The sequence below is a fragment of the Rhyacophila brunnea genome, unplaced genomic scaffold, assembly GCF_057557595.1.
Source record: "Rhyacophila brunnea isolate RB1 unplaced genomic scaffold, BYU_Rbru_1.0 scaffold_6, whole genome shotgun sequence".
Lineage (NCBI taxonomy): Eukaryota > Metazoa > Arthropoda > Insecta > Trichoptera > Rhyacophilidae > Rhyacophila > Rhyacophila brunnea.
In genome coordinates, this window is record NW_028233276.1 from 20414274 (window position 1) to 20436459 (window position 22186).

A 22186-nucleotide genomic window follows, 5' to 3' on the forward strand; every position below is an offset into this window, starting at 1 on the left:
CTTTACGAGAGATATACGTTCCTGGAAAGCTAACCATAAAAGAAAATGTCGTACCTAAATCATTTATTTACATATTAGAATAAGAATAAGAATTGAAAATTTCAAAATTTTTCCGTTGATTTTGTATCTTATTTATCGAAGAAACTATTTTTTTACGAATAATTCAAAATATTTAAGAATGTAACATTATTTTATTCAACATACGTTATTTGAAAATACTTCTGAGAAAAAAAATATAACTACTAGAAAACAATCTTTTTTTTTAATACGACACGCAGCTGGTTCGAACCTGCACCCGTCGGGAATCGCGCCCATGTGCACTGACCACTATGCTATAGGTATCTTATCAGATAATTGCGACGAATTTGAACCAATGGTTTTTACAATACTCGCTGAAGTGCTTTCTATATTGCGTTACTAATTGGCAATCGATTTTTGTATTTTAAATCAAAGTATTAAATTATCTTAATTACTAACATGTGCGTCAAGATTTCTTCAATTTTTGTTATAACGTACTTGCACTTGCCAATAATTGAATATACTTACTATTTTTTAAGATTTACGAATGTAACATTATTTTATTAAACATACATAATTTGAAAAGACAAGATTTCCTATGTGCGCAGGTTCGAATCCTGCTAGGTGACGTATTTTTTTTGAAAAAAGGTTTTTTCCAGTGGTTATAATATATTTATCAGAAGTATTTTCAAATTTTGTATGTTTTATTTATTTATTTCCATTTCAAAAATAAATGCGTTCTTAATCGAAATCATTTTAACTCGATAATTTTAACTGGCGGCCGGGTAGCGGACGAGATAAAAGATAAGATAAGAAATCGGCAAAATTATCGCTCCGTCTCGTGGAAAAAATAATTTGACCGTCTGAGCTAGATAGGCCATATAATAGAAAATCTAACACACTTGTTTTCATGAAATACACATAAAATTTGGTAACTATGTCTTCTAACTATGATAACTATGTATTGTTCTTCAGAAAACTGTCGAGCGCTCCGGTTCGTAAACTATTCCATTTCGAGCGCTGCTTTGGCCATATGTTCTGCAATGACAAATCTGATTTACTCAAAGTCACAATGCAGGGTAAGGTAGAGGGCAGCAGAAGCTAGAAAGAGATTCTCTTTGGCTACACAACCTCCGTAAGTGTTTCAATGTCCAAGGCGTTGGGGATCTGATCCGGCTAGACGATGATAGGCAGGTGAAGTTTAAGTTTGTCACCAACCTTCGATAGAAGACGGCATCAAAAGAGAAACAGAGAATTATATTGCGTGACCATTTTCCGATATGTACATATTTTCAGTTAAAAAATGAATGGTTTGACAACCACACATATCTATTTTTGTACATCATAGATTTCTAAATTCATTTAGCCTATCGCCTCATTCAGGTACAAAAAATATCTTATCAGGGGGATTTCCAGGGGGGGGGGAGCTGGAAATCTAATTTCCTTAAAGAAACACACAAAAAGATGCAATGACCAATTTAGTTTTTTATGCATCAATCTACCTATATTTCTATCTATAGTAAAGAAAAGTGTTGTGAATAAGATGCCCCGATGCTTAAATTATAAATTAATCTTATAAAACTAACCAGAAAATTAAGTCAGCGAAACATTAACTAATTATAAAAATTACGATATACATTACAATAATGTAATCTCCGGCGTTGCTATTTATTAGAGTTTGTGAATATTTGTTTTATCTAGAGGTCAAGATTGGTTTATGATTTCTCGAGATTTTCGAGAGATCATCATTAGGTAGGTATTATGAAATTGCCACTTATTGCCTTTTTTATTTTTTTATCTTTTTCGGTCTAATAATTTGATTTAGCTCTTCTACAAAAAAAATCCTCGACAAATTTAAGAGAGTCAAAGTAGAGAGCTTTGTGATTCTAGCTCTTACAGCCAAATTACAGTCGAGGGTTTTTTATTATGCCAAAATCTTTTCTACCTGAAATCAATTTCTCGATTTCTCAATAATCTAGTTGTTGATTTCTCGAGAAATGAGCCTTTCTGATTATTTCTCGAGCACAATATTTAACTACCACCAACCACTGTCAATTATGTCCTCCGCAAAGATTTCTTAACAAGTTACGTCAGGTGCTTTCTTTACTATAATATAATAGGATTGTTTTGTCCTCTTTAGGACTCTTTCTCAACTAGTATAACGATCTACATCCATTATAGATTATAGTTACATATTTTAAATATGTCGGATGAGATGTGTTTGTATTTGATCGTCGCATCGTCTCAAAGGGATTAATTACCATATGCAATCTAGACAGATGAAACCTGTAATTATTGGACAATGGTTCGAATTGGTTGGCAGGTGTTGTAGTCGATCGAGAAAACGGCGGCGGATTTTCCCGACGCAGTCTGACAACGACGCTCGCGCGGGCTGCGTCGATTACTGCGTTGCGTTTCTGTGCGCCTGCACATATGAAAAATTACTTACACGTGGTACTGCAACAGCTGACGTCAAATCTATCGCAGCGTCTTGTTCTGTTTGTGAAAATTGAAACTGATAAATATCTATGTATTTTATTAAATTAACTGTAGCAATATATTATATTGAATTTAATAGGAAGATTCGGATTATTTGCAATAAGCATATACACTAGCTAATTAACAATATAATTCTTGTTATTATGGTTCTATGTATTTGAATCGACGAATTAATTCTAAAAAGATACGAAGGAGGCTGAGATTTAAACTGTTTCGGCTGTGTAAATATTGGCTTCAATTAATTTTACTATAATTGAAGTTAATTTCTAAAGCCTTCTCCAGACCGACATTATATCTACATACCTGCCCGTAAACAAAATAAAAATAACGCTGATAAAAACATTTAAGCCACGGTACGAAAACATTTGTAAATACATTGACAAACAAGTGCGGCCATGTTTGGGGAAAAGTTTTACTGTTTTATCGGAAGTAACAATGCGTGGTTTCGTGGAATGGTATTTTGATTAAAGCGCATAATTTTGGACAATTTCGACAGCCCAAACTAGATATAATTTAAATTGACCATACCGAAGCTCAATTTGACATACGTACATAAAAAAAATCGGTGTGTGTACTTATGTACGCGCGTTAGAAGTTATACTTATTTGGCGTAACAAAACAAAACAACACTTGTGAAAACTAGATTCTTTGACTAGCTCTTAATTATCTTGTTAAATTACACATTCAAGAAAAAGGACCACTTATTGGAACGCCGTTGGCTTATTTCTATACACTTTAACTTATATTACTAAATTATATAATGGTTTCTCGTTGTTTTTATTTTTAAAGTACCTACCAAGTGTCACTCTGGCGTTTAATAGTTTGTTTACGTAAAGAATTGCAAATGGCCAACAATAATAAATTCGCTGCCTAGGCAGCGGAACAATTCTAAACTATAATATTATACTGTATAATCGTCACGATTGCAGTATCATACTGTGGCGTATAGTTAGTGCGTTCGGCTGATAACCGAACAATCGGTGGTTCGAATCCAATCGAGCGCATTTTTTTGTGTGACAAAATAAATTATGACTACATGTCACACGCCGAAAATACACTCTGCTCTGATTTCCCAAACGCGCCAAAAGAAGTATAACTTCAAAAAAGATTTCAAATTATAACCATTTTATGAATATTTTATGATTTTTTTTTATTAAATATAAAATCGAATTATTTTCTTGTATACTACATTTTAATATATTTTTTTATAAAATTATATATTCTCTTTATAGATACCGCTGGTAGCATTGTGCTACCCCTTAACTTAACGTTAGCAATGTGAGTTGTATTTTGAATAATTAAACACCTAATTTAAATTTTGTGAGTACAGTAAGTCAATAAATAAATATTCATGTATGATTCTTATTTTATTTTCAACGGTTTATAGAAAATAAAATATGCCTAATATAATTATTAACAAGTGTTTTTTTCCGTCTATCGAACACAACATGATAATATTATATTATTTAATGAATAAAAGCATTTCAATTGTAATACATATTATATTGATAGTAGCTAACATAGATAAGGAACATAGCACTGATAACAAAGATAATGTCATATTATTTTAGTAAGGTGAGATAATTAGTGAAAATGTGATACATATAAATTCCTAACATGTTGGACTCTATGCCTACGTAAAAATCAACGGAAAATGTCAATAAAAAGCGCTTATTTAGGCTTATTAAAAAAGAGTAAATCCGGCTTACATGATAAAGCGGGGAAATGTGTGTTGAACAATTATTATCTTTATATTGATTATTCCAACTTAGATTTGACTAGAAAAAAAAGTACTTACGCCTAAATAAACCGGAATATTGGTGATAGATTTATCAATATATTCACAATTAACTTCCAAAATGGATTAACTTCTTCAAAAATCCAGTTTCAAAATAAATGAATGCTGTATTTCGAAAACGTTACATGTCACATTTTAAAAAAGAGTGACAAAAGTTGCAAAAATCTTCATATTATCTAACTACTCAAATGTAAGGCAACTTTTTTTGTAGTTTTATGAAGACAACAGTTAACACTTACTATAAAATAATATATTTTACATAAAAAAACTATTTATTTTTATATAGATTAGGATAGAGATTATTTTGACTCGAACATAATTAATTGTGACTTGTAACGTTTTCGAAATACAGCATTCATTAATATTTTTTAATTTATAAAGGAAGAAAAATGATCAATAGACGCACTTCCCCAGCTGACAACCTTACTCCCACTTACTTAGAAGATGTTCTTTTTTTCTTCCATCACATTTAGCGTTTTAATCATCAACCTGTTAATATCATAGCCAGGGTCATGTGACGTTGAAGATGAGCAAAGTTTGTTTGTCACTGTAATCCTTGTCAATCTGTCTTTCTCAAACAAGAGTTGGTATTTTTATCTTTCTCTTCAGCAGCGACGAGTTGTATGCGAAACGGCAAGTCTACTATAAACGCCGGTGACGGCTGTTTCTCGGCTTACGTCACCGTTTTGTAAATAAACACACAACCGTGTTCCTATCTTTTCTTAATGTAATTATAGTACATTTTACAAAAATAATATATTATTTTAGTGAAAAGTATATTACCTATGCGTTGTTTGCGTTCCATTTCGATGTTTTCCAAAGACGGTTCCGGAAGTGGGATACCTAAAATAAATTTAGTACATATTGAAAATAATTTAGGATTACTGTGGTCCTTCCGGAATAGTGAATGTTTCATGCATATGCATACCTTGCTATAATACAACTACGGCAGAGCCTTAAGACAAACAGCGAAACGTCCTCCCGGAAGACTGATCAATACCTCGAATAGTCCGTCACGCGAATTAAATATTTCGGTACCTACTTAATATCAATTAATTAATAATTACGCAAAACATCGTGAAATATATAATTATATAGGTTATGTAAATAAAGCAACAGACCTCAAACCAGAATGCAAGCCGACATTTTATTTTTGGGGCTATCGATAGAGAAAAAAAATAAAGAACTTACTACCAACATGTACAATCGTTCGATTTGAAAATCAAACTGTCTTCAAAATTCCTAATACAGAATGTATATTATTATAAGACCCTTTATACCTATCTAGCGAGAGTCCAACTGCTTTGCATATTGTGCAAAATTCAAGGATTGATTGAAAAAAGGCATGTTTTAAAATTTAGCATTTCTGTTTACAAAAAAAAACACTTCATCTGAGTATTTACGTTCTATATATACGGCGAATTTTTTTATGTTCATGGCGTACTATATCAGTCGTTCATAATACGCGTGGTCAAAGTTATAGTACAAATACTATAATTATAATACGATCGACAACATTGCACTACACAAGCGTTGCTATACCTACAGGCCTGCAACGAGTATTATATTTTATAATAATAAATTACTCGCTGCCATATTGCAACGACTGGAAATCCTAACCTCAAAGTTTATATCAACAAAGTAAATAAAGGCGGTAAAAACTCAACCGTATTGTTAATATTAAAAGTGTTCTAATAATATTAATTGATTTTATTTAAATATAATAAAGTCAGAATCCTAACTCGAAAAGTGCAGTGCAGTCAACCTGTGATATATTTTTATTAAAGCAATAAATGATTTTACTATCGTTTATTTTAAATATTTTCTGCTTTTGTTGTTTGTGTTCATTGCAGTGGCGTTCTGTGTGAGAGAAGTAAGTGCTAATAATTATTAATGATACCTACTTAATATTGATTTAATTGGAAAGTAGGCACTCGAATAATATACCTATGGATTAATAATAAAATAACATATTAAAATAAATAGACGAAGATACAATAGCATTATAAAATAATATCAATTGAACGGGCTTTTGTATGAATTAGGTAGGTACTTAAATAATTGTGGAATGGTTAATTATTTTAAAATAGATTATTTTTTGTAAATAAAATCATTAACAATTTATTTAATAAATATACCTATTATGATGTATAACAAATCTAATATTTAATGGAGTCTTACGTGTGAACATAAATAATAATGATATACTTATATTATAATAAACATCTACTTTTAAATACAATTTGTAATAGTATTATCAACGTTTTATACTCTTCACTATTTTCAAAAAATACTATGTACCTATTCCGATTAGAATCTGGCACAAAATTTAAAACAGCATATTGGTGACGTATTAAAACAATAATTAAGCACAGGTCGAATGAGTGAGAAACGTCAATAGAATTGGCCATTACAATGATTTAAAAAAAATCTTAATTTTTTTATACTTAAGTACTTATTTATTAAAAAAAAATGCTTCTTTAGATTTTGACAGTATCACTTTCCTATTAGATTCAACTTGGTTATGTTAGGTTCATTCATTCCAAACTGCCTATACAGATATTAGAAATTTAAAACCATTATATTATAATATATTTTAAGATTATGTTTACGAGTTTAATTAGTATTATATAAAGTTCGACCAAATATCGGGTAGATTCCAGATTTATGAATTTATTCTGACTGAAAAATTATATATTTTCGCTAGCGAATTCCATCACTGCGAATGCTATAAATACATCGATGGTGAGCAACCAGTATGCACACATTGGATTGGTTCCTATTTACGTTTACCCATATGACGTGACAGCATTTTAGGTCTGTTTGGAAATCTTCCAAATCTTAAACAAACATTGGAAAAGATCAGCCGAAGTGCAGATACCAGCTTCTGGCAGATTGGTCATAACGTAACAGTTAATTATTAATATCCTGCATAATATTATTATATCTAATAATAGATACTATTTAATGTGAACATATTATTATGATTGTGTCAAAATTAAAATGACAGCAAAATTTCTTATCGAAACAATAAATGATATTTTTGGCAAGTATAATAATTATATCTTACGAGGAAATAATACTATGTTAAGAGATGATACCACGAGATATAATTATTTGAAAAACCCGTATAACGTAGTACCTATTAATCCATTTACGTCAAATCGAAGATAATTTTTAAACAGTGTATTATAATTATTTAAAATTTATTTGTAGGAATCAAGATAAATTATTGAAAGAGTCAGTTCAAATAGTGTTAAGTAAATTAAATAAGTCACAATATTTATGTAATGAAAGCCGTTAGATTGGATATAGTTAATCTTTAAAATTAAGTGAAGTCGAATGATTTATTATCCGTGTGTTCTGTGTTTTTAAAAGTGCTTCAATTGTGAATGGATAATAAAAAATCGCTAGATGATTGTGAACGAAGAACTTTTCAATCAATTTTCTCAGCCGTGGATATCCAGAAAACACTATTGGGTATGTATCAGACTAAAAATTCTTATGCATATAACAAAAAGATTACTAATTAAGATATAATATAGTAACCTAAATGCAGAGACCGTACATTGAAAATGTAAATAATTAATAAATAACCCACGATGTTTTCATGTAACTTTCATTTTATTGTCCGCCGTCGAGCGAGACAAAAATGATGTCTTCTTGAAAACAATGCAAAAAATATTTCGTGTCGTGTCGAATAATTTTCCTAATCTCGCTCCAATTTGGATTGTTGTTTACATTGTATGTATATTTAAAATGATGATTAAGAGGGCTAGGGAGTGTAGTGTATTCAGGATCGATTGCCAAAATATATTTGCCTGCCAAGAATTTACTACTAAAATAAATTGCATTGTTTAACTGTTAATCACCTCTGTAAAAGATTGTTCAGAAACAAAGACACATTTGTAATGCAAAGGAGTCAGTAAAGTCAATTAAGTGATTTTTTTTTAAATTTAGGAAACAAACAGTTACATTTTGATTACAAAAATATGTTTAAATAATTACAAGATAAAAAGATTTTTTTATATACTTACCACGTTTTGAAATTTTCTGTTGAATCATATAAACTTGACAATTCTATGTATTAATAAATATTTTTTTGTACTTGATAGAAATACTGAATAAATATATAATACTGAAATGTCATTTTGACATTTCATATTGATTTCCATAGTAACGCACGAATATATTAATAATTTAGTTGCTAGGACTGGACACACAAGAAAAAATATGTACTGGACAAACAAGAATACGAGCTAATAAAAACGTGGTAAAATACAATAGTGAAAAGTTATTGCAACCAACAAAGTTTCCATATAAATATAAATTATGATTTAGTTGAGCCTAACAAGATAGAAAGTAAGAAGAACATAAAAATAAAGAAATTACATAAGAAAAATAAGTAATGAATTATTATTATAGAAAAAAGGTACTTAACATTTCTTTTAATATATAAATAAGTATAGATATTATATTATATCTATATTATATGTGTGTTAAGAATTATTGAAATTTATTCATAATATGGGTGATCTAAGATAGAACAGAAAAAGAGAATAATAAAAAATGGAAAAGACACATAACATTTAAAAAATTCGATCAATGTCCATTATACAAAATTTTGGAGATAGCGCGTTTAAACGAAACAGGTGAATTATTGAAAGGATCAACAGTTGAAACCCGCCGTTTCGAGTAGGTTTGGAGAGTCAACAGAACCATTGATAATTTTGAAAAGAAAATATTGATCAGATAGAGAACGTTGACTTTCGTCGAAAGTTGCAGTGGTCGAAATAGAATTATTAGCTATGTCGTTTCTGTCACTATATAAACCATACCAGTAAGCTTTAAAATTGACGTGCTTACGAAATCGGTTTTATTTATCGGTATTATCACTCTTATTATCAAGTTGTCTTAATATTTTTCAGATACCTACCTACCATTAAAAAAACAATTTTTCAAAAAAAAAACTAATCTTGATTATAAGACTAAAGATTTTAACGTTTCTACTATTCTTTGTTTTAATTCGACAGCTACCATTGATTCCCCGTGGGGTGGAGGTAGGCCGTTAAGATCCGCCATAAATAGTGCACATTAATCTTTGTTAATCATTCGTATTTGTTTTTATTGAACTAAGACTACAATTATTTACAGATGGTATTGGTTAGTTTTTAAAAATCAACTAAACCCTGCCTAAACCAAACCATAATAGTTGTGGTATATTTTGGGCGATACGACAAAATTGTGCACACTTTTTCATTCATACTAATTATTTGTTTTCGTAGGATTAAGAATACATATTACACATATTGTTAGCTCATTTTTTTTTTAAATTCTAAGCCCTGCCTAAACCAAACAATAATAGATAAAAATATTGTAAAAACAAAGTTATGTATGATTTAATTGCATAATTTTAGATATTTTATACCTAGATAGATGAGTATTTTTCGACTATTTTCTATTGTGGCTTGGTTTCGCAGTCTTTAATTGAACCAACACCATCCGTAAATTCTAGTCTTATTTGAATGAAAACAAATACGTCTGACTGATAAAGTTTAGTGTGCACTCTTTATGGCGGATCTTAACAGCCTACCTCCAGTACCTCCACCCTTCGCCACTGCCCGTGAGGGTAGGCATAGCGTGCGTTGGCTCGGGAAGGCACATTATAAATGACGACAAATGAACGAACGAATACGAATATTACAGCTTTTGAGACCAATGACGGTTTTTTTATGAAATAGACGACGCGGTCGCTTCGTAAGAAAGTGCCAGCGTCCTACCTAAAAATTAACGGAAGCATAAAAAATTCTGACAAAAATATCCCATTCTTGTATTATATACCCTATGGTGGTTTATCGCACAGGGAACATTTTCACAAGGAGGCCTCCAAACCTGTCAGTGCCTTAGACCTCCGCGTACCTGAAAACGACGCTGTTTATGATCGATTCAATGGAATCAAAATTTAATATAAGTATTGACGTACCCACCTCATTTTATATTGGTTTTTAAAAAATTGCGGCGTCTTACTAATTGCGGACGTGAAGATCTCTCCACATAGTTTTTTTATGTCCATATTGTTTTAGCTTTGTGTTCTGTACTGTATATTTATTAATTATATACAATTATTTGTTTTTGTTAGTTCACTATGCTCATCTCTCTCGTGGGCACGTTTATTATGAAGCCTCTGTAAATTCAGTCAAAGCACACTTAAGTGCGTGGCGACCTTAGTCTTGGGCATCTACTCCTGAGACATTCCCAAGCGTAAAAAACTGCTGATGCTTCACATGAAACGTAGTGTCTAGTGATAAGCTCAATCAGTGACGCCCCGTGGGGGTAGGCAGATTGAGCGTCGCTTGGGGGCGGCAGTTACTCGAAGGGCGGCAAATCGAGGAGAATCATTTGTCATATTATATAGAAATAGCTAAGTACCTAAACTTAGTAATAACGAAAATATCTTTCTATTAAAAAAATCAGCTCACTGGTTGGAAACAAAATGTATTAATTAATATAAAAGATTTAACAGTACTTTAATTTTATTATTTTGTCGGGTTCGCGATGTCTAGTTTACTTCCGTTGCCCTTCGACGTCCTTGGTGACCAGAAATGACACGCTCACGGACGATAAAAAATCAGTATAAACAATGGGGCGGCATTTTGTCTGGGGACGTCACTGAGCTCGATTAAGACCGAGTGTGGTGCGGGGCTATTGGTTGTTTGGAGGCAGTAGGTACCTCTTTAGATAGGAAATTCAGGCATACATACATACATTCGTCGGCCCATCAAGTGCTACGAAGTATTAAAGTTGAAAATTGGTTTCAAACTGATTCAATTAACGGCTGTCAGGCATTAGTTAATCAAATATGTAGGTACCTACTACCCGATGTTATTGTTAGTAGAACTAGTTATAATTTTTCTATTTAATACAACGAGGTTTAAGATGATAATGATTAGTAATGTATTTTTGTTTTAACCTAAAACGAAACAATGTACCTAAATCATGTTCATAATAATATTATAATGTCTATAAATTTTATAATAATATTAAACAAATACTATGTCAGATTAGGTCATGCTGACACGTTGTGCTAAGTGACACGAAGATGTCATCTGTGCAAATAATTACTTCGCGCTTTCAAGGAGATACTAGTGTCAAAATGCGTATGAATTCACACATAAAAAATTCAAGACTCTGTTTCGAGAAAATTCTAATCCGTGCTCATTTATATTGTTTATTACAACGTTTTTATTAGGTCGTATTCTTATTTGTCCGGTGGTTGTTTGTCCGGTACAAATCTTGAAACTTTTAGAATATATCAGAACACGATGCCAATGCATTTTTTAATACTTTTAGCCATCTTTAGGTAGAATTAAATTCATTTTCAGTTAATTCTGTTTTGTATGAAAAGTTATTTCGGAAGAAATCCGTAATCCAATCCACTATTATTGGTTGTTAGGAAATTATTAATATATCTTTAGGAGAGAGCGAGACAGGTATAAGACGTACTAAAGGGGTAAGATGGTAGAAAACACGCAAACGCAAATTCTAAATTTTATAAATAAACTGTCACGCAAACAAAGTAATCGCTTATTTTAATCGGGTCGTGAGAGAAAACAAATATAGAATACTGTCATAATATTTTGACAGATGTTTACACTGCACTACCTACTGGAGTATGTCTATAATGCTGACAGGTGACACTACCACCTGTTTTTTCTAGTTTTCAATAAGTATTCAATGACGTCTTTGAGCAAAGTGCCGCACTTCATTCATAATTTCAGCCTCTATCATATTTTTAGTCTTAAAATTATATAAAAATTCATTAACAATCTTACCTACAATGTTTTATTAAAAATACAGTGTAAAATTAAAATTTTTCCAACGTGTAATTTATAAAATTTGCATTAATTACCAAGAAACGTACTATATACCGAAGTTTGTAATTAATACCTATCAACATATTTTTATAATTTTCCGCCCCTAAGTAGTGCATGGCCTGCACACCCCCACGAAATATCGCTGTGTATACAAAGTAAATATTAATATAAAAAGATGTCTGGCTGTCTCACCCGACGATGCAAGGTTCGATTTCACCATTCACGGGCCTTCACGCAGTACCAATTCGGTCCCCACAGAAAAGTACAAATTCAAAATGAATTTAGCGAAAACTCGCATAAGGGGGGACATGCTCGTCGTAGGTCAAAATTGAGTTTTTATTGTATTTTCAAACCATGATCCTGGACACTCCTTGTAAAATTATGTAAACGCGTGTGTTTGAACATGTACCTAACCGAATTTTTTTTAATTTTTTTTAAACGGTACATGTTCAAACATGCGCGTCAATATCATTTTACTCCTTACTTCAATTATAGTTTGTCGATTTATGGCTACGGCCGTATGATGTAGCTTAACCACTGGGGAATGACAAAAGAAATGGCGTATTTCAAAAAAACACTACCTTATTCTTAGGTCAATAATTATTATAAAGCAATCATTATTCATAAGATGTTTATCACACTTGAATGGTCAAAGACATAGCTTATAATAAGTATCTTTGGAATCATCTTCAAGTGTGTTAATCTTGCCGATTTTTTGAATAATAAAATGCCTAATTCTTGTCAAATTTGGGATCACAGAGATTATCAATATAATTTTTTATCGTAAATATTTTACTAAAATTATCTCGTCATAAATTATACTTATGGTTTTATAAATGCGATTAAAAATTAATACTAAATGTAAAAAAATCTTAACACCACTGCACATTCATGTACCGAAATATGACTATATTCTAAAACATTAGAGCAGCCTGTTTTCAGGGTCTAGGACGATTTGGCACCGGACAAATGGGGGTGGAGAATCCAATAATCAAACTTGGTTGAAGAACGGGTTATATTTTACAGATCAAGACAGACAGAGTACAGTTTACAATATTTTTCTTTAAATTATCATTGTTAATTTTCTACGAATCAATTGACTTTCCCCAGTAAGAGACGAGGTCTGAGTGTTGTTGTCTGCGCACAGCGTTTCTTGAGCCTAGGCTTCTCGGAATATGGGACTAGGTAAAATGTTTGTTACACCCATTATAGCTAATTTTGGATAGCATTATTTAAAAAAAAATACTTACTAGTATTCTTGTTGGTTCCGGCCAACTCCTTGTTATAAGACCGTCAGAAGCCAGTGTCGGTGCCGGGTCTAGGACGATTTGGCACCGGACAACTGGACGCCACGGAATTCGAAAATAAATAGACGTTAGGTACTTATAGGTACTTTAAAAAAAATATGTAATATTATTATTTATATTTAAATGATTATATTATTATGATGTAATAAGTTGGTGAGAATGTAAATATGCAGACGTAAATATTGATTTAATCGTGCATATTTTAGGGTTCCAACGAAAAAAGAGTTTTTTTATTTTATATAAAGCCTTAGGCATGGTAATTCTCAATCCGCAATAAAGAATTCATTATGTTAAGAGTAAAATGAGTTAAAACTACTAAGTAGTAGATAGAAACTGATTAAAATACCTCGTCTACGTTCTGTATAAGTGTCTACGACAGTGCGGCGTCCAATTGTCCGGAGTCCAGTCGTCCCATTCCCTGTTTTCATGTAATGCATAGATACATAGTAAAACTATGCGACTTCTGATTACAAGTTGGGAAATTTGTTGTATTATTATTTTTACCAACATCTGTAGCGACACAATAATAAATGTAGCCAAGAGCCAAGCATTACGTTTATTTAACATTTATAACAATTTATAACTACTAAATGATGATTGATCCAACAAGAAGCTAAAATATGTGAACAAAATATACTATTTTTTTTACAGCCAATAAATAAACACTTCTTGTACATTTGTTTGGAATAGTTATCAAAACACTATAACAGTAGGTACGTTTGTTCCATTTCAATGAAAAAGGTTAACTTAATGTGTTATATATTATTTCATCCTATTGTATTTTTGTATCTAACGTCTGAAGGTGAAATTTATTGGAAAAGTTCTTGCGAAGGTTGACTGCACAATCTAAAATAATTTAGTTAGAACCATTTTTAAAGCTCCAATTTTCAGTGGTTGTTCAAAGTTTTATTTAAATAATAAGTCAAATCACGATACTACCGACAATTTATAAAACTACAAACTTCATAAAAGATGTAAAAATACTTTACAATCGTAAACGTGTGTATATGTTATAATATTATAATGAATTGCAACTTTAATTGAACTACCTATTTAATTATAATTTTAAATAATATGATAATTCAAGATGCATGTAGAAACGATACTAGCGTATCTATTCTAAACACGAGATTGCTAACGGCAGCTATCGATGGTAGTTTTTCATATTTTTGTATCGAAGTATTAACACTTATTGTAATAATTACAATAAGTTAGTTGTAATTTTTACAATAAGCACCTCTGTTGGCTGTGCTAAATTTTAGGGCGAGATAGACAGTTTTGACTGTTAGTTCAGACGGCTAACTTATTGTAGCAATTATAATACTTAGATAAAACATATGAAAAACTACCCTCGATGGCTGCAGATAATAGTCTCGTGTATATAATAGATGCGCAGGTGTTACTTATCTTCTATCTGTTTACCTTTATTTAGAATATTACCTACTCATCTCCTTTTAATTTCGATCAATGAAAATTATCTTCGCCACTGTGTAGTCCATGCAACTGAATATCTGCAGCTCGGCCGTAAGGTATTGGTAAGAGTTACTGCATCTAATCATTGTCACAGTCATGATTGAGGATTGTGATGAATATGGAATATTTTCGAAATCTGGACCACCCTTCTCCATCTCTCCATATCCATTACCAGCGTTCTGACGGATGCTCAGTCATCAGTGAATTCATTCGCATGGTCAAATTTCCCTCTTTCCTTTTAACACACTGGTGAAAACAGTTAACTTTTAGAGGTTTTCTGAGCCTCGGCAAATTTTTTTAAGAATCATATAATATACTACGCAGGTAGACTAGTTTCTCACTGATGCTCATCTTCTACATTATTAAGGTGATGGTAATGTACTATATCTTAAATATCTTCAACAGGCAACGATGTTATTTCCATTGTCTCGTAATTTCCAGAATTCGACACACTACAGGAAAATATAAAACAATAGAGTCTGCGCTAGAAATATATTTGTATTACTTGATATATTACGATATCTATATAGGTGTGTGTACTCGTATGCCTTAGTTTGCGTCAGATATATTATAGCAACCATTTTTCATTGATGGAATACAGTTAACCGCTCAATGTATCAGTATGAAGTCGGTCCTCGACGCAGAGCCGATTTATATCTAGCAGCTGGATAAAATAATATGTAATCGTGACACCATGCTGGACCGCAAAAATGCATTCAGTTTACAGGAACTTTGTGATCGGTCCAAGGAATCGTTATGTTTGCTGGTTAGCGATTGCAAATTATTCATTTCCAAACAATACGATCCTGCATAGATATGGCATTGCAGCTGCTGTATGAACAGCCGCGTCATTCAGATGGTCACATTCTAGACATATGTATCAGATGGCATATTTTCTTAGAGATTTGTATTGTATAGAAATATCAGCCCATCAGCGGAAACAGAAAACGATCGCGGGAGGGACATTCAATTTGAAAAAATAATTCACAAAAATACTTTACTAAGTATATATATATATATATTATTGTTAGTACTACATAGTCCGTGGCAAGCATGACAGTGGTGTATTTAGTAATATAAGAGAAACAATCACAAACACCCAGGCTTTGATAAAATCACAAAAATATATTGTGACCTCACCGAGAATGAACTCGGGGCCCCCGGATGAAAGGCCAGCGTTTTACGAGATGGCGCAGCAGACGACTTTGTTTGTGTAAAATGTTAAGCTTGTGAAAAAGGTGAGCAAAAATATGACATGAATGATATGACCGTCTTCATAAAATTGTAAATAATTAAAAGAAAACGGTTTAAGTACTAAATTATTGCTTCAACATATTGACAAAACTTTACGGATGTTTAATTTCAAACTTAAAAATCGATTACCTAAAACCTACAAAGTAGATATGGGGTGACGAATTATGTAAACTGTCATAGATATGTAAAATATAATAATATATTATGTTAAGGTAATGTCGAATTATGTAAACTGTTATATATAAGTAAGATATGATAATATCTTATGTTTAGGTAATATTAGTCAATGATGAAATATTAATATGTTTGTATTAATTACATTCATTCAAGGATTCGCCTATAAATTAACCTGATGAGTATATACATTACGGTAATATTATTTGAGTCTTGATGATCTTCACTTTGATTTGATTGAGAACCATTAAATTGCCTTAAGAACAGCGCCAAAGAATCTTTGTTTTAATATTTATCGAAAGCTCCCGCGAGGAATCTGCCCCAAAAAATGGTCTGGCATGAACGGGGCTCGCGGTTCGCGAAACAAAACAAACTCAAAACGAGAATGTAAATAATGGACATAACGGTGAAATCTAAAAGTCAATGAATTTAAAAAGAAAAACTAAACGAAACCTTCTCACAATGGACCACAAACAACGCAGATACAAAAAATACGTAGAGGACTAGAATACTAATCAAGGGACGACCCAAAAATGCGCAAAGTAGAATCTCTTTAAACAAATCATTAGCAACTGTAAATACAGGGGCCCAAAAATTATTAATAATTCCTCTCACCTTTTGAAGTAATCGGAAGAAGTGTGATGTTTATTCATGAAATGTAAAAACATCGCGGTTTTAATGTATTTGCGTTGGCATTGAGGTATGTGTCATTTTATGTGTTTTTAAGCGCCTAAATCATTTGCTTATACATAGTAACACGACACCCCGTTTACACGTGCATGAATATACTGCGGACAGTACGTATTATGGCGACCATAACAACAAAATACACGTGTAAACACGTATTATTGTGCTAATTGCAAAATTGCATGCATGGATCAGAAAAGTTCGGAAGCTTCTGAATTTCACGCAATAATTGGTACTTAATTGCATGCGCATAATATGCAGTGGAACGATAGTGGCGAACCTGCCGGAAAAAATGGAAAATACACCGCACAGAACATTTTGACGTTTACCGATTATTTACGAACCTGTCGTAACCTATCTGGATCTGTCAAATAGCACCATAAAATGATAACATCGCGTCTCGCTTACGCTTGAAGAATGAGATTGGAGAGACAGTCAGCATTTTTACGTCTAAACAGTTATTATCGCGATAGTTTAAAATAAGTATGCAATATTGATGCAAGTAAATCTATGCACGTGTGCAAGCGATATATTAATAATTACACATTGAATTTAAATGTTTTTTCTCCAGTAGGTTCTCATGTATAAGAAGCTTGTATAAGAAGATAATCGCGTTGTAAATAGTTTTTATTTCAATGTATCATTTTGAATTTACGGTGATTGGCGCTGATTGTATAATACATTTTTTTAAAGTTTGTAAAGCTTTGGTCTACACGGAGAACTGTAAGTATACATAGATGATGCACTTAACTTAATAACAAGAATTAATGTTTTGATGGTGGTCTCGTCTGTCAACTATAGAATTAACGACTAAAGCCTAAACCTGTATACTTAATTGAGAAAAAAACCTTGTTTTTAACTTTTTTATATAAATCTACAAGTTCAGCTTTTTCTCTTGACATCATCGACTTTACATAATTCAAGTTATTTATTATGATGACGATATTGCAATTTTATAAAGTAGTTTGTTTTCACCTTATCAAAAAATAAATATGCGGTCGGATACCTACCTACCTACTAAATAAATAAATGTATTTAAGATATCCTTAGGACGAGTCCCGGGTCTGGCAAATATGGCCCAAAATATGGACACGATAGGTTTAGCAAGTGACTAACATCCATTTCTCGTAAAAACAAAAATCTGATTATACTCCTTTTAGGATCTAAAATGGTGATGTATTCTATAATATCTGGTGTTATATGATGATAAACAATATTAATTGATATCTAAATTTAAAACGTAGCGATAGACATATTCTTTTAAAACATAACTGAGCATATATTCTATAAACATGGCTGCTATCGGCAGCTATCGAGGGTAGTTTATCATTTTGATGTATTGAGGCGGTTAATTGTTACAATAAGCTAGCCGTCTGAGTTATAAAAAAGTGCTATGTTTTAACAGCACATCTATTGGCTTGTTAACTTTTAGAGCGAAATAGACAGTTTTGACAGTCTGGACGGCTAGCTTATTGTAACAATTGTAATACTCAATACATAAATATGATAAACTACCCTCAATAGCCGCCGATAGCGGCCTTGTGTATAGAATAGATGCACTGTATTTAAAAAAAATGCCGAGCGCCATGTCCAGCGCGTTGCCAATTATTCTTATATGTAGCAACCTATATAACATCACGTCTTCTTATTTGCACCCTTATCCTTTAGTTTCTTTTGCGGTTTATCTGCGTTATCCCTATGCACGTTAGGTACCATGCCACCAAATTTTGAATTTCTCTTTCATTAAAATGTGAGGTGTACGTGAGCACTGGTAGCACACAGTGGTTGAACACGTTAGGTTTAGGACATAATGGGAGGTCACTTTTGAAGAAACTATTAAGGTGCCCAAATGCGCTATATGCCAGTTTGGTTCTAAGAGTAATCTCGCAATTATTTAGATATCAATAATATTATAATAAGTACACCCAACATAGTGTTACACAATTTTTTTGATGTTAAATATTGTTTCTATCAAAAATATTTAAACATGCAAAGTACCTATATGTAAATCTGACAGTTTTAACCAGTTAACCGTTAACCGGTTAGTTAATCGTATAAAATCGCTAACCGTGTAATATTTTCCTCCGGTTAAAATTGGATGTCCTACTACCAAGGTTGTGTACATGCCCTGTTTTTAATTTGGGAATCCATTAATATTTTTGTATATTGGATACAGTATTGATAGGCCATAAAACATTGCAAATATTGAGAAAACCATTATTTTATTTGATATTTTTGACGATATGTAAAATTCTATATAACACATTGAAATTATATTATTTTATGATAATTATAGCAATGGGATTATGAACATTTTTTTAAGAATTCCCTTACTGGGTTTTGAAATTTGACAGCCGCATTTTAAAATTCGTTGCTGGTATCCAGAGATGTCAGCGGTATTGTGTTTATAAATTATAATTTATATTAAATTTATTTGAAATAAAATTCTCTCACTCCTAAAAGTAAAATGCTAACCATGATTTCTAACAAAAAAAATGCATTGTAACAGAAGACCATTCGTCAAATTTTATTATAAAATAATAACATGTGCTGTATAAAAATAATGTGCTTATTATTTGAAGCGAGCGCGAAATATATACTAAGACCAAAATGGAATGGATAACGGTAAGCAGATATTGAAACGAAACCGTGGCACCTCGGATGGACTCTATGTAGTGTCCCAAACCAATAACAAGTTCCAGAAAGCTAAAGAACCAAGTGCATAAATATAGATAAAATAAAATATTATGTTGAAACAATAGAGTAAACATAAAACTAAAGAATCAAGTAAAAAAAGAAAAGTTTATGACAAAGAAAGCTGTGAAGAAGAAAAATATTGTACATTTCTATCATTCTGCTCCACGTAGAGGGATGTGGGATTGAATTAAAACACTAATAATACAAATAAATATAATAATAAACTAGTTACACCGTTCTACTGCGGTCTGACTAACTTAATTACTTGTAGTTAAAGTATATGTATAATATTATAATGGTATCTACCTTAGACTTAGAGAAAACTTTCTTTCCACCATGTCCGATCCAAATAGGATAATATGGGCCTCCACAGAGTAGAGGTTTGTATTGACAGATTTTGTTTTTTACGAGAAATGGATGTCAGCCACTTGCTCAACCAATTAGGTCCATACCCTGACACACACAAATTGAAAAACAATATGTGTACTTGACAGACCCAGGATTCGAACTTGGGACCCACAGCGTTATAGTCTAACGCTTAAGCCGCGCGGCCACCGTGGGTGTACTTAATTAATACTACATTATAATATACTAGTATATATAATCTGAATGATCCGATTGTAGCTAAATATGTGAATATATTTTCATAATATTATTTTGTTAGTTACGTAGGATAAGCAGGTGATCAAAAGTAATCTTTAAAAAGAATTTATTTGGACCTAAAATAATATTGCATGACCTGGAATAAAACCTGGATGGCCGAAACTAATATACTGCAGCATGAGTAATTTGAAGATGCTAGGCAAAACCAATTGTATGAACAAATTGTAACAGTATGGGATAAAAAAAAATCTACAGGAAGCCAACACCCACCAAGTGTAATAGTACCAAATATTATAACTAAAAAAATATTAATTACAACACGGGTTCAATAATTACTAAGATAAGTAGATTAGTATAAAGAAACTTTGGTGAGATTTTCATGCATTATGAGATGTCAAAATTAAACATTTGGGGTGTCAAAATATTTTTCTATAAAGTCATTTTTTCTGTAAATATAGAGAATATAGTAATTAAAATAAAATTTAAGCATTGCAAGACTGAAAAATACTCACACTTATTTTCGGTCACACCACTTGATACAGAGTCATTCGTCAAATTTTATTGCAACTGGTTCATAACATAATATAACAAAAATAATTGACGAGATTATAAAAAAAACTTTGAAGAATAAAGAAAGCACGTGAAACAATGGTGAATAAAATATATATTTTGAAATATATAATATAATAATATGTAATTTGCTACAGAGTGGTGAATACCAAGTCACACATAAATATTTATAAAATATCATGATTTACTACCAAGGCATAAGCTCTGGATTCCATGAAAATAATGTTTTTAAGCGCCACGTTTTATGAAACAATCGACATACAACAAATGAATAAATACATTCTTCATTGTTCTTGTAGTACCTACCTAAGTATTTGTAAATTGCCATGTTACACGTAAAGTGGGACGACTTCGTTGGGCAGGCCATGTCTCAATGATAGATTTCTAGATTACAACTAACAGTCCAAGGAATAGGGGAAGACAAGGTTCGGAAAAAATAGACTGCGATTCATCTGGCAGTGGATGGAGATTGCCTTCCTGCCCACCCTTCTCTTTCTGGACCATTAAACGTATGGCGCTCTGTCGTGATTGTTCATTTATACATGTCACGAGGCCTATCCAACAATGATGTTGGATTTTAATTGTCTGACGACGTCAGGCTTCTCAGTGGAATGGAAGAGCAGATGATCCTCGCAGATTATGCCAAAGTTTTTGTGCTCAAACACCTGTGGCTTAAGGGAACCACCGAGTGTTAATGTCCATGTTATGATCTGCAACATAATACTGGTCTCAGCAGTGTATATGCAGACATTTGTGTTTCTAGTCTGGAGGATTTAACTCGCCTATAGATACAATTATAGCACCTGTTGGCGCTTACGATCTATCTCCCTTTTATGTCTAATATATTGACATACCTACAGTTTTAAACACACGTATATATTATATCAAATTACTGTTTTATAAATTGAACGCTATTAGGTGTTAAAAATATAGTAAATGTCTGGGATTCTTTTTTCTTTGATTATTTTTTCATTCATACTGAGAAAAATATGTACTTACATTATTTTCAAGAATTTTGTGCTTTCTAACGAACCCACTGCCTAAACACATTGACATTTCCGTTATTCGACAAAGAAAACCATCAATTTTCCTTCCATGCAAGTATTTTCGAATCTAATCTATTGTCCGTCTATAATTCTTAAACCACGTTTTAACTGCGGAAGTTTGGTGTAGTTTATAGGCGAAAGCACTCTTCAAGTCACCGGGTTCGAGTCCCACTTTTGCGATCCGAC

General features: G+C 31.9%; 1 protein-coding gene across 4 annotated transcripts in view; it reads left to right on the forward strand.

The window, feature by feature from the left end:
• Positions 1–2385: 2385 nt before the first annotated feature.
• The window catches only part of puc (dual specificity phosphatase puckered), a 206406-nt gene continuing 186605 nt past the window's right edge, over positions 2386–22186 (forward strand). Inside the window, exons 1-2 of one of the 4 annotated variants that reach the window (XM_085956348.1) lie at positions 2386–2516; positions 7532–7795. In XM_085956348.1, coding sequence (XP_085812474.1) covers positions 7708–7795 — 88 coding nt within the window. In that variant the 5' untranslated portion in view covers positions 2386–2516; positions 7532–7707. Of the gene's footprint in view, positions 2517–5899; positions 6189–7531; positions 7796–22186 lie in introns of those variants that run through there. The other 3 variants (XM_085956349.1, XM_085956346.1, XM_085956345.1) reach the window with 3 other exon arrangements.